General features: G+C 42.3%; 1 protein-coding gene across 14 annotated transcripts in view; it reads right to left on the bottom strand.

Annotated features, from left to right (window-relative positions):
• The window catches only part of AKAP13 (A-kinase anchoring protein 13), a 217799-nt gene that overhangs the window by 82053 nt on the left and 124752 nt on the right, over positions 1-10994 (bottom strand). For all 14 annotated transcript variants that reach the window (XR_003399121.1, XM_026855851.1, XM_026855855.1 and 11 more), the window contains one exon: positions 10803-10876. Coding sequence is in view for 13 of the 14 variants with exons in the window: in XM_026855851.1 (XP_026711652.1) it covers positions 10803-10876 (74 nt within the window). In the remaining variant the exon portion in view is untranslated. The remainder of the gene's footprint in view (positions 1-10802; positions 10877-10994) is intronic.

Below are 10994 nucleotides of genomic sequence, written 5' to 3'. Positions count from 1 at the left end.
CCCCCCCCCCCCCCCCCCTTGCTCTTTTTAACAGAGAGGGCTTGTTTAATCTTACCTTCAAAACTGCTTATTTCCCTGCCATGCACTCCCAATGTCACCGTCAGTACTGACTGAATTGTGCCAACCCTTGCCAGAAAGGACCGTCGCAAGAAAAGCCAGTTTAAACAGAAACCACTTATCTAAAGGAGGGAGAGCCCCAGGTTCTCAAGCAGAGGAGATATTTCAGCATTAAAGAATTCTAGGAGCTACTCCAAGACGCAAATTTTTGTTGTCTCGTGCACTGTAAGGATTTTAAGCCCAGAAAGAAGTTATTTATTTAGTCTATATACTTAGATTTATAACAAAGAGAGAGGATCCATCTACACTCATCTGGGTGCCTTCTGCATCGTTTCCAACATACAAAGTAAACCTCAGCTTCCTCAAAGACAGAAAACAAGTAATAAACAAGTCTTGACAAGCAAAATTAAACACTGTCCCCCAAATATCCAACTATGAACAAAAATGCCTTTAGAGGTTTCTCTCCACGTCTCCTCAAAACGCAATTAAAACCAGAATTTGCAAAATGACCTAAAACCCATTTCAGCCCATGCAGCAGGGAGCAAAGGATTCACTCTCTCCTCCTTCCCTTTTTAACACCACTGGACCCCAATCCCTCCCTCTAGGCATCTGCAAGTGGGAATATTTGGAAATGGTATAAGCAACCATCCTTCTCTTTTAAAGGCTCAAAACCATACATTACTGTTCTTCTTTTACCAGTTATGTGCAGGCATTTGCAGCCAAGACTTATTCACCTCCTCCTGGGCAAGTGGGTGAGTATGCATTCCCTCACCTTGTTATGGTTAGTGAGTTAAAGATAAAAATAATAGTAGACCAAAACACCAAGAAACACTTCTTTAATCTCAGCAGACTTTAACAGCCCACCCCTGTCCATGCCTTTGGGAAGAATGAATAAGATCTGCAGTGTAATATTTTGGAGGGGCAGAAGAGATTTCTACATTCCCAAGCACAAGACCTCAGACCTAAAACTAATGTTTCAGAGAACTGTACCTCCAGCCTTTGAAAATGTGTATTTTGGAAATAATATTCCTCCCAACTACTTTTAGACATTTAATGTGTCCAGCTGTGTTAAGAAACCAAGCAAAAGTTCAGTGTCAAGTAAGTCAGGATTATGATCTTTTTGTGATTTATGGAGGTAAGTACAGTCTCAGACAGAAGAAAAACAAGTCACTTGATGCTAAGCAGGCTCAGCACCAGGGCTCCGACTAATGAGTTAGTGAGGGTGAGGCTTCACGTTCCTGCCTCTTATCTCACCAGCTGGAAGGACAACATATAAGAAGGGAGAACACAGCCACTTGGTTAAAGAGAGGCAGACTCAGCACCACAGTACTTGCAAACACAGTATTAGTGTCTGCAGTAGAGATGGAAATGCTACAGAAGAGGGAGGCATGAGCTATTTGATAAAGGTGCTGCACTTCCCACAGGTAAGAATATGCCCCCAAATAACTAAGTGCATAAATAAGGTGAAACTACTATTATTGTGGCTGTAATAGTATCAGGGTGTATATACATATCAAGGCAAAGTCTTTAAGGAGAAGTAACATATAACTAGGCAGAGAAAACCATAAGCCAGCCATCGGACCTCCTGCGGATCTGAAAGGAGAGCAGCATAACTCAGGTTAAACACAGGCTAGCAAGAATTCCTCTGATTCGAACTACACAAACAGAAGAGAAAGCAAACAAGATAACCCAGAAATATTGGCTCTATCGTTTGGATTAGTCTCTTGGGCACAGCTACCACCTTCATTTTCACTGAGTACATCACTGGCACTACACAGTAAGCAAAAAAGGAGGGAGCAGCTACATTCTACACTGCTTAAGAGAAAAATCAGAAAGTTAGCTAGATCACATCCTTGCTTTTTTAGGCATAAATTTAAGGCATAAGTGAAGTAAAAAGAGAAGGTGGAAGGAGAAGAACCCTGTTAGATGCAATAGACCAAGTGCAGACGAAAGCCTGGTTTAGAATCTGCTCCCATCTGCTAATTCCTATACAGCTGATCGAGTATATTTTATTAAAGCATTGCAAAACTCTGTCACATTCTTGTTACAGCCTCCATGTTGGGGTATTCCAAAGCAGAAGTCCAACACAGACCACAGGAGTAAAAACAACAAAATGGTGATGGAAGAAGGCAAGAGGCGGGGAGAAGAAACACTCATCCCTTATGCCTACCTGCTCTGGGGTCCCAACAGAAAAGTCACCACTGTCCATGCTTTTTACAGAATCTGCATTTGGAGGCATCACCTCCTTGTCAGTGTGACTGATGATAAATACAAGTCTTCTACCAAAATTCAGAAGTTTCCCTGAAGTTTCTCTGCCTTAAAAGTTTTGATCGATTTGCTACCGTGACAGCAAGGACATCTATGACTAACCACGGCCAAACACACCACCACTGCTGTCCCTGGAGTTTTTAATTCTGACTTGCAGCTGTCTCTGCTCAGCCAAACCCACTCCCTTCCATACCAGTCAAGCGCTTTTATTACAGATATATGCTTGGATACCAAATCACTCAGTCCTCCTGTACAGACTAAGATATTTTAATCTACTCTTGTTTCACAGTCCCAGGCTTAAAGCCCTCTCCATCACCACCAAACTGTCCCATACTACCACTCTGCACAGTGAAGACCTGGCAGGAAAGATATCCCTGAGAGAGAGCCAGAGAACAGTTAAACTGCCCAGTGTGAGCAAGGATGCTGCATGGAAAGGCAAACATTTAGTAAGCGTCCAGGCTTTTATCTCATCTGATGTTTTGACAGCAGTTTGATCCCAGAAACGTTCTGCAACACAGTTGAGTCACTTTGGGCCATACCAGGATACGTACATGACACCGAGCAGTAATGGCAGAGATGCTGCAGGAAAAAAAAAAATCTGAGATTTCCACCTTTGCATGAAAACAGTAGAATAAGGGAAAGTGGACTGCCTAAAGAGGGTGTGTGGGGGGAAAGGCTGAGAATGATAACATAAAGGGGAATCTGTGCAACTACTGCAAAGCTAAATGCATTTTGATTCCATGTTTCCATGGAAAGAGTTTTAACAGTACTGGGTAAAATGCCAAATACGTTTTCATAACTATTCACACTGCATGAATGGAAACACTTAAGTACTCTTTATAATCTGCACTCTATCTCGAGGTACATTTCTCTCTCCTTTGTCCTTTACTTTTTTCTTTTTACTCACACCATTCTTTTCATCCTTTCATGAAGATTAAGTCAGAAATGCCATGCCTGGATACTGCTACAACCTGTTAGTCTTCATCAGTGGCCAAGAGTCCCGCTCATCTCTCAGACAGTTGTCCCTACTTGAGAGCTCTCAGATTGCATTGCTGTATTTCACATTCCAACGCAGATCTTAAAGACGAGAGGTATCATGCAAACACACCAAGTCCATACAAACCAGGATAACACAGGATAACAGGATAACACAGACCAGGCAACATAACCCCACAGCAGTTCTACCACTGGTTTGGCAATTTATTTAAAGCTGCAGCATATCATTCATGGGACATCTAGTCCTGACCGAAACACTGAAAGCAATAGAGAGCCCACAGGTTCCTAAATAACTTACTCAAAGAATTAACTATCTTAACCCTTCAAAGTTTTCACTGTCACTCCTACAGTCTCTTGTTTAACCTTATTTTCCAAACGCTGCATCTCATTTATGGCTTTTCCATCAGAGAAGGAAGTGGGAACAACACTGTTCCCCATGCATACATTTATAGCCCAAAGCCCCCCAAATGGCAGGTGCTGCTTTGAACCCCGAATGACAGCTCTGCCCAGGTCTCATCTCACTTTTGAACCTGGCCCATTCACAGCACAACCTCCCAAGCACTTGTGCTGGCACAGCAGCTGTCACTGCTGAAGCCATGATCCAGTGGTACCCAGGGGCTTTCTCCCTCCATGTGTCACTTCTCGCTGTGGTTCACCTTTCGGGAGACTTTTGGGATTTGGCCCAAACTACCCCAAAACACTTTTCCAAATCCTGAAAAACTCTACACAGGATAGTGGATAGTGTAAGATGGCAAGAAAACTGAAGCACCAGTCCATGACTCCTCACAAAACCCTGGAACAGAAGTATGGCAATATACATCTTTCTCATATTAATGAGGTTTTCCTCTAAGGTGGTATAACCACCAATGAACTGCATAAAACTTAAGTCTACAGAAAAATGTTAAGTGCTGGCCTCTCTACATTGTAGGGTGTCAACTCCGGCTTCCAAAATATCAGAATGGAGCTAGATAGGTTCCTCCAGAAGGATAAAAACCCAGTGATGTGATATACCAAAGTACCCATTTGTCATAATAATGCTGTCTCCATCGAAAAGTCCGTCCGCAATTGGTCTCCCATGTTATCATCTTATTTTCCTCTATATTTAGACCAAGAATTCAGTGTGCAGTAACCATGTCTACCATACAACAGTTACACCACAAAACTTCAAAAGATTTCAAACACAAATAAAAGAATCCATATGATACAGGAGATTGAACCATTCAAAAACAGCACAGTATTTTCCTTCTCAAGGCACAATATTCAATGCCAGCATTCCTTTGCTACAGCAACAGTCTTATACATCCATTATTTTATGGATCCATACTTTCATGACTGCATAAAAAATGAATGTATCTAACCACTGGAAGAGAACTCCAAAACCAGGATTTTCTATACTGGAAGTCCTTTAGCTCTATGTTTGACAAACCTGTGAAATCATGGAGTCCCAATCCTGAAAAGGGCCTCAGAAAGCTACTTTACTACACTGATGTTAAATAATTTGTAAGACTGAATCCATGATGTTGAATGACTGAATCCAATGATGTTAAATAATTTGTATGTCTGAATCTGAATTCCGAGTTGTTTGTCTGAAGGAAGCCAAGAGCAAGCACGGCAGATTTGTAATTATTAAGCAGTTGTTCTAAATCTGTATCCATCTCAAGACTATGGCAGGAATATATACACAGCTCTGTCTTCGAGGCAGCGGTATTTGCAGATGGTAAAGAAAACTGCAGGTAGCTCTTAATGGTTTTAACAATGAGTGTGAAAAAGCTGAGGGATAAATCCCCTTTGCAGCTGACACTGGGAGGATGGCAGACACAGATATTTTATTACAGGAAATTAGGAAATGATGACAAAACAGAGTATCAGAGCTACACGCAGCAATCTTTCCCACTAAAAACCTGTCTGTTGTGACTGAAGGGCAAGGCATAGGGAAGAACTCACCATCTCTAGAGATCAGCGAGGGCTAGTACAAGCCGTGTGGCCACAGCAAGCCGTGGGGGTGGTGTGGGCGCCATCCTCTGCCCTGTCCTGCCACAGGCTCACGCCTAGCCAAACCTGGGAGCAGCATCTTTGCACTGAGTTGGGGATTTGGCTCTGCATCTGCGTTCCTGCTTCTCTTGCTAACATCCGTGAATCCTGTGACTGAGCTTGGAAACGACTGTCTTGGGCTGAGGATTAGCAGTGTTCGGGAGAAAAAGGCATTGGAACTGCAGCACCCAGAGAAGCTAAGCGTAGGACAAAAAACCTGCCACAATAGCTGTATAAAGGCCTTCCTGCTACAGATTTCAAAGCATGAGTAATAGTAAAGGCCAAACAAGAATCCCAACCTGGTTTGAATTTCTTTTTCTCTTCTCTCTTCTCTTTCCCCCTGCTTTTACTCTAACTCCCTGCAGCACATACCGTGGACTCAACAGCTTACACTGTGATGCGCAGAGCAGATGGCGAAACCCAGGGTGATCTGTTCCGCACAGCGATGAATTTACTCAGGGGCTGACCGTCTGACACAATTTCCTCCCTAGATCTCTCGAGCCTCTGCTTTGAGCATCCAGGGCAGACACAGGATGCTGGTGGGTGTGAGAAAGGGCCTCACAGGTGACTAGCCCAGAGCCTTGACACGATGGGCATGTGTGTGTCACCTGTTAGCACTAATGCCAGGCTTAGGGCAGGCTCCTTTTTGGCTGGGTTTTTCCATGTTTACTCTAGTTACAGGACAACGTTTACAAAGAGAGAGTGTTACACAAGTGATTTTAGAGAGGCAGGGCAAGGATGCAGACTATTGTTAAGGCTTCACTTTCCACTGCCAGACCCAGCTCTGACTTGTTTCTAACACTTCGACTACTCACTCTGAAATTGCCCATGCTGTTGGGAAGCTTCCCATGCTGTTCTGCAGGCTCTTTGGAAAACAGGGATTTGCAATCACCATCTCATAGTATGTACATATGTATACACATGCATATGGAGAAAACGGACTTCAGACAACCTGAACTTTGGCAGGTCCTTAAGGTGAGTGGTTTGTTAAAGGAGTTATTTCCTAAGAAAATAAATTGAAGCCTAGAGAACTATAACGACCCCTTGCCTTGGGTCACCAACAAGGTTCAGCAGTTTTGAGCCATGAAGCATCTCTCTAGTACCTGAGACCAACAACCAGCACTGGCCCCAGGCTCTCCTCCTAAGGACCAGCCACTAGAGGGGGGTGACACTGTACCCCTTGTCCATAATCTTCTCCATTTATCTGATGACTCCAGGGGAGAGAAACATGGAAGACTACAGTCAGTGGAAGAAGGAAAAAATACTTCACACCTACTGTCCATCCTAACACCCGCCTCAATGCTGTGTGGGCCTCTACTCTCTCCTACAAGCCCTTTTCCACCGAGTCCAGCCCATCCCCTCTTCCCACCTCCATCTGCTATGGTCCTGCCATCCCTGTCCCCTTCCTTTACATACCCCGCCAGACTCTGGCCAAGCTGTTCTCTCCTCTTCTTCCTGTTCAGTGAAACACAAACTTGAGGGCCTACAAACCAAAAGTAACAGGCAACAACAGACCTGGGGCTCTGTCCCAACAAAGCATCATCTATCTTATCTCGAACAACTCCCATGGAAGGAGGTTTCCTAGTCTCCCCTAGGTGGTCTTGCGACAGTTTCATGATGATAACAGGATGTTTTCTCAACATCCAGCCTAAATCATCCTGGCAAATTAGCAAATCAGTAAATTAAGCTGCCATGGAAATCTGGGATTTTAATAACCACTATGACATGTTGGCAGAATGCTAGATTGCACAATAGTTTTCTTTTTGTTGCACTGAATAAATTTAATTCTTTCAACCTCTTCTCATATTTCTTAATCCCTTCTCCTTGTTTCCTTCTGGACACTTTCCAGTATGCCTGTGTCCTCCTTGGAGCAGGGCACCCGAAAGCACATTCGATGACACTGATGATGCCTCAGCAGTGCCACGCACAAGTCTGTCACCTCCCGCACCTTACAGGGGACACTCCTTCAATATGACTCAAAATAAGATTTTGTATCTTTTGCAATAGCCTCTTGCTGACAACTCATTTGTGCTCCACTAAAAATCCTCAGTCTTTTACTAGCCATCCCTCTCCAACTCAAACCTGACTTAGTACATGTTCATTTTGATTTCTTCTTTGCAAATGAAGCACACTGTGATTGCTTTTCTTTCTTATCTGGATGCACTCTCCAATTTTTTCAGGTCACTCTGAACCCTGACCCTGTTCTCCCAAGTGCCTGCAACCCCTCCCAACCTGATGTCATTCGGGAGTGTTATAAACATAGTTCCACCTTCTAAATCATAACTGAAAATATTGCAAGTTTTCCTCCAGAAAGTGATCTTGCTGATATGTCACACATTACTACACTACTTAGATCAGTGGAGAGATAAAAGAGCAAATCTTTTTCAAGCTTCATTCTCTGTGAAGGTATTTAGAAATGTCATGTTTATCTGGTAGGCTGCAACTTCTGAAAATACAGACATTAATTAAGAAATAATTCATGTGGTAAAGGTAGGATGCATTAAATTCAATAGGAGCTAACTAATGAAATTAATAAATTCCACAAGAAGGCTATTTCCCAGTGAACTCTGTTTCTGGGGTCAGGCAGCTACAATTTGTCAGTCATAGGTTTAGACAACTGAAGCTGTCGGGTGAACCAAGCAGGACAACCTTATCGATTGTACCACATGAAGACAAAGATTCAGGTAATAATGAATCATAACTGATTTCTGGGATCAACACAGGATGATAAGTATATCAGGGTACAGTTCATTTCAAACTGTCACTTTACTTTTATAATCCTGAAGCCACGAGGTGTAATTTCTAAATTATTCTAATAGCACAGTATGCAGAAGTCAAAACCAGATTTCTCATCAGAATTAAGAATCTAAAGTTATTAGGTTTAAAAAATGCTGAAGTCTAATTTTAATAGATCACATCAAGTTATTTCCCCAGCTCAACTCAAGATCCCTGAACAAAGCAGGAAGATAAGGACTAGGGGAGTCTCCACAGGAGGAACACGCATCACCCAACATTAAAGGAGCTTGGGAAATTCTGTTTACAGAATTTCTATAGCTGAACAAATACAGCCTCTGAGAAAACATTCTGGAGATTTAATAAACAGACACTTTAAAAATCCATTTTAATTGGAAAAAAACATTTTTCCATTATTTTCTTTTCAGTGCTTATAACTCTGTAAGCCATTATTTTCCTAAACATTTTTCAGCTGCAGCTTTTCCATGACATGCACAAGAGCCTCTCTCAGGCAAAGTTTTCTGAAAAGACTAGAGGGGAAAGCATGTGCAATCTTATACATGTAGTACTGGCATCATGGATCCAGCTCATGCTCAGTCTTCAGAATCCAACTCACAACTAGGAATTTTCCCCCTTCTCTTTCCAGTGAGTCTGCTCAGGCTTACTGTCACTCAGCCTGATTGTACTATACAAGAAGATGCACTTTTTAGGCTCCAAAACATTTGTAATAGTCTGTGCATACAAACAGCTTTCCACATTACATATTTATAAGTAACACTGTGCAAAATTCTCACTCCCAAAACAGGAGTTAATGCAGTTCCCAAGGTCCAAAGTTGCTGACAGCACCAGTGGGACTGCTAAATACCTGCAGCTCCTAACAACATTTCCGTTTGCAACAACTTAAGAAAACTGCTTTTACTAACCACAAAATGGATCTGTAATGAGAAGGCAATGAGCACCTGAAAGACTTCTGGCTACAAAAATAGTCAGCACTAAATAAAGCAGAAACAGGACGTGGCAGGAGATGCACACTTCACGATGGCTTTCACTGGCCAGCTCCCTACCCAACCTACACATGTGAATTAAGCTCTATTTATAAAGTCTTCCACTGATTTTTTTTTTTTAAATGACCTTAATATAGTGCAGTTGTTATTTTGTTTCTGTTGAACTTAGCAACAGGAAACCCTGTCAGTCCTGCAGCAAACTTTCCATTCCCCTGGCACTCCCATTCCTGCACCAGAAAAGCCAGATTTCTAAAGAGGTGTTTGACCCGGTGGGAGGGAGAGGAAGAAGAGAAGAAAGCACACACAAAAAATCAAAATGCCTGTAAAACATGCAAAATGGAAGCCCAATTCAATAGGTTTCTTTCTCACCTTGTTTGAAAGGAAAAGGTAGTGCCCTAATCTGCATTTTCTAAAGATACTTTACGACCAGATACCTAAGCATTAGTCATGAAAATTATCTTTAATAAAGGGTAATAAAAAAAAAAAATCATCAGCATCTTTACACTCATGCATTCCTGTAACAAAAGACGTACTTATCAGACAGCACAAATTTTAGCTTGTAAAGTTATTCGCTCTAGTCCCTGGCTAACTCACCAAGTAAACTGCTACAGAAATTAAGCCTTAACTTGCTAAAAACAAAATAAACCTGATTTTATTACAAGCTTTGGCAAGACCATTCTGCCGCCTAAAGAGTTTTACTGTGGGATGAGCAAAGTTTTTTGGTGCTCCACCCTGCAATGTTAACTCATCCCTGCAATATTTTCTCTTTTAACAGCTAATGGTACACTAACACACAAACACAGCTGCTCAATGGCAACGTGCACCAACACAGACTGCAAGCAATTTAGCATTTACAAAACACTTTCTTTTTCAGGAACAAGAAACTATACATGAAATAGAGGAGCAAATGCAAATCCAGCTAGGAAAGTTAAGATCAAAAAACCCGTATCTCTGATAAAGCAGAATATGTATTAGGAGTGCTGTAAACCAAAATTACGTTCCTGTCAAGCTCAATATCCACGTGGGGTTTTTATCATAGACAACCCTTAAACACGGCAAAGCACAACAGAAAACACCACCAACTGATTTTTGATCCCTGACATGACCTTTTTATATTGTTTCACTGACATGAGGAATATAGGGTTTCCCCCCACATTTGATCCCTGTATGTCTTCCCATTATTAACTTTTCTTCCAGCAAAGGCACTAACACTCCCAGACAGGGATGCCTTTAGACCTCAGAGTCTGTGCACGCACTAACACCAACTGCAGCCACAGTCCCCTCTGCCAAAAACTCCGCGGAGTGTGAGAGGGGAGGGAGAGACTCGCCAGGACCACGCACATGCAGGGACCTGGGAGGCGCTGCCAGCCCCACGCAGCATCGCCAACCCCAAGCACGTTACAGGGCATCGCTTTTATTGAATTGTCTACAGACCCAGGTACAGCCCTGACTCATGAGGAACCTTTTGGGTCAATCTCTATGTCACCAAGATAACATAAACGTGTCTTAATCCAGTAGTTGAAAAATGCGAAGACTAAAAAAGCCCACACTATTTTTAAAAGGCTAAACCAATGTCACAGTGATAGATGCTGTTCAGCTTTGCAAAAGCTACAGAAAGGAAACCAGTAGGTTAAGCAGCCAGCCACAGCAGCAGTGGCGTTTCTTTAAAAAGCACAGAAAAGGACAAGGTAACAATGCGTAAGTGGCACTCACCGCTTCCTCACAGGCTGCGCTCTCATGCTCTTTCAGAAAATCCACCTCGTCTTCAGTTTTCATTTCCAACTTCCCTATGAAAACAGAGAATTTGCACAGGCAATTTAAAAACAAACTTCCTTCATCACTGCTGATATTTTTCTGTTTATTCAAACCAGTCTCAAAAAAAAAAAAAAAAAAAAAAAAAAAAAA

This window comes from Athene cunicularia (genome assembly GCF_003259725.1).
Source record: "Athene cunicularia isolate RWA chromosome 10 unlocalized genomic scaffold, athCun1 chr10_part1, whole genome shotgun sequence".
In the NCBI taxonomy this organism is placed as follows: domain Eukaryota; kingdom Metazoa; phylum Chordata; class Aves; order Strigiformes; family Strigidae; genus Athene; species Athene cunicularia.
The sequence above is the reverse complement of the archived record's forward strand: the minus strand, read 5'-3'. Positions and strand labels throughout refer to the sequence as shown.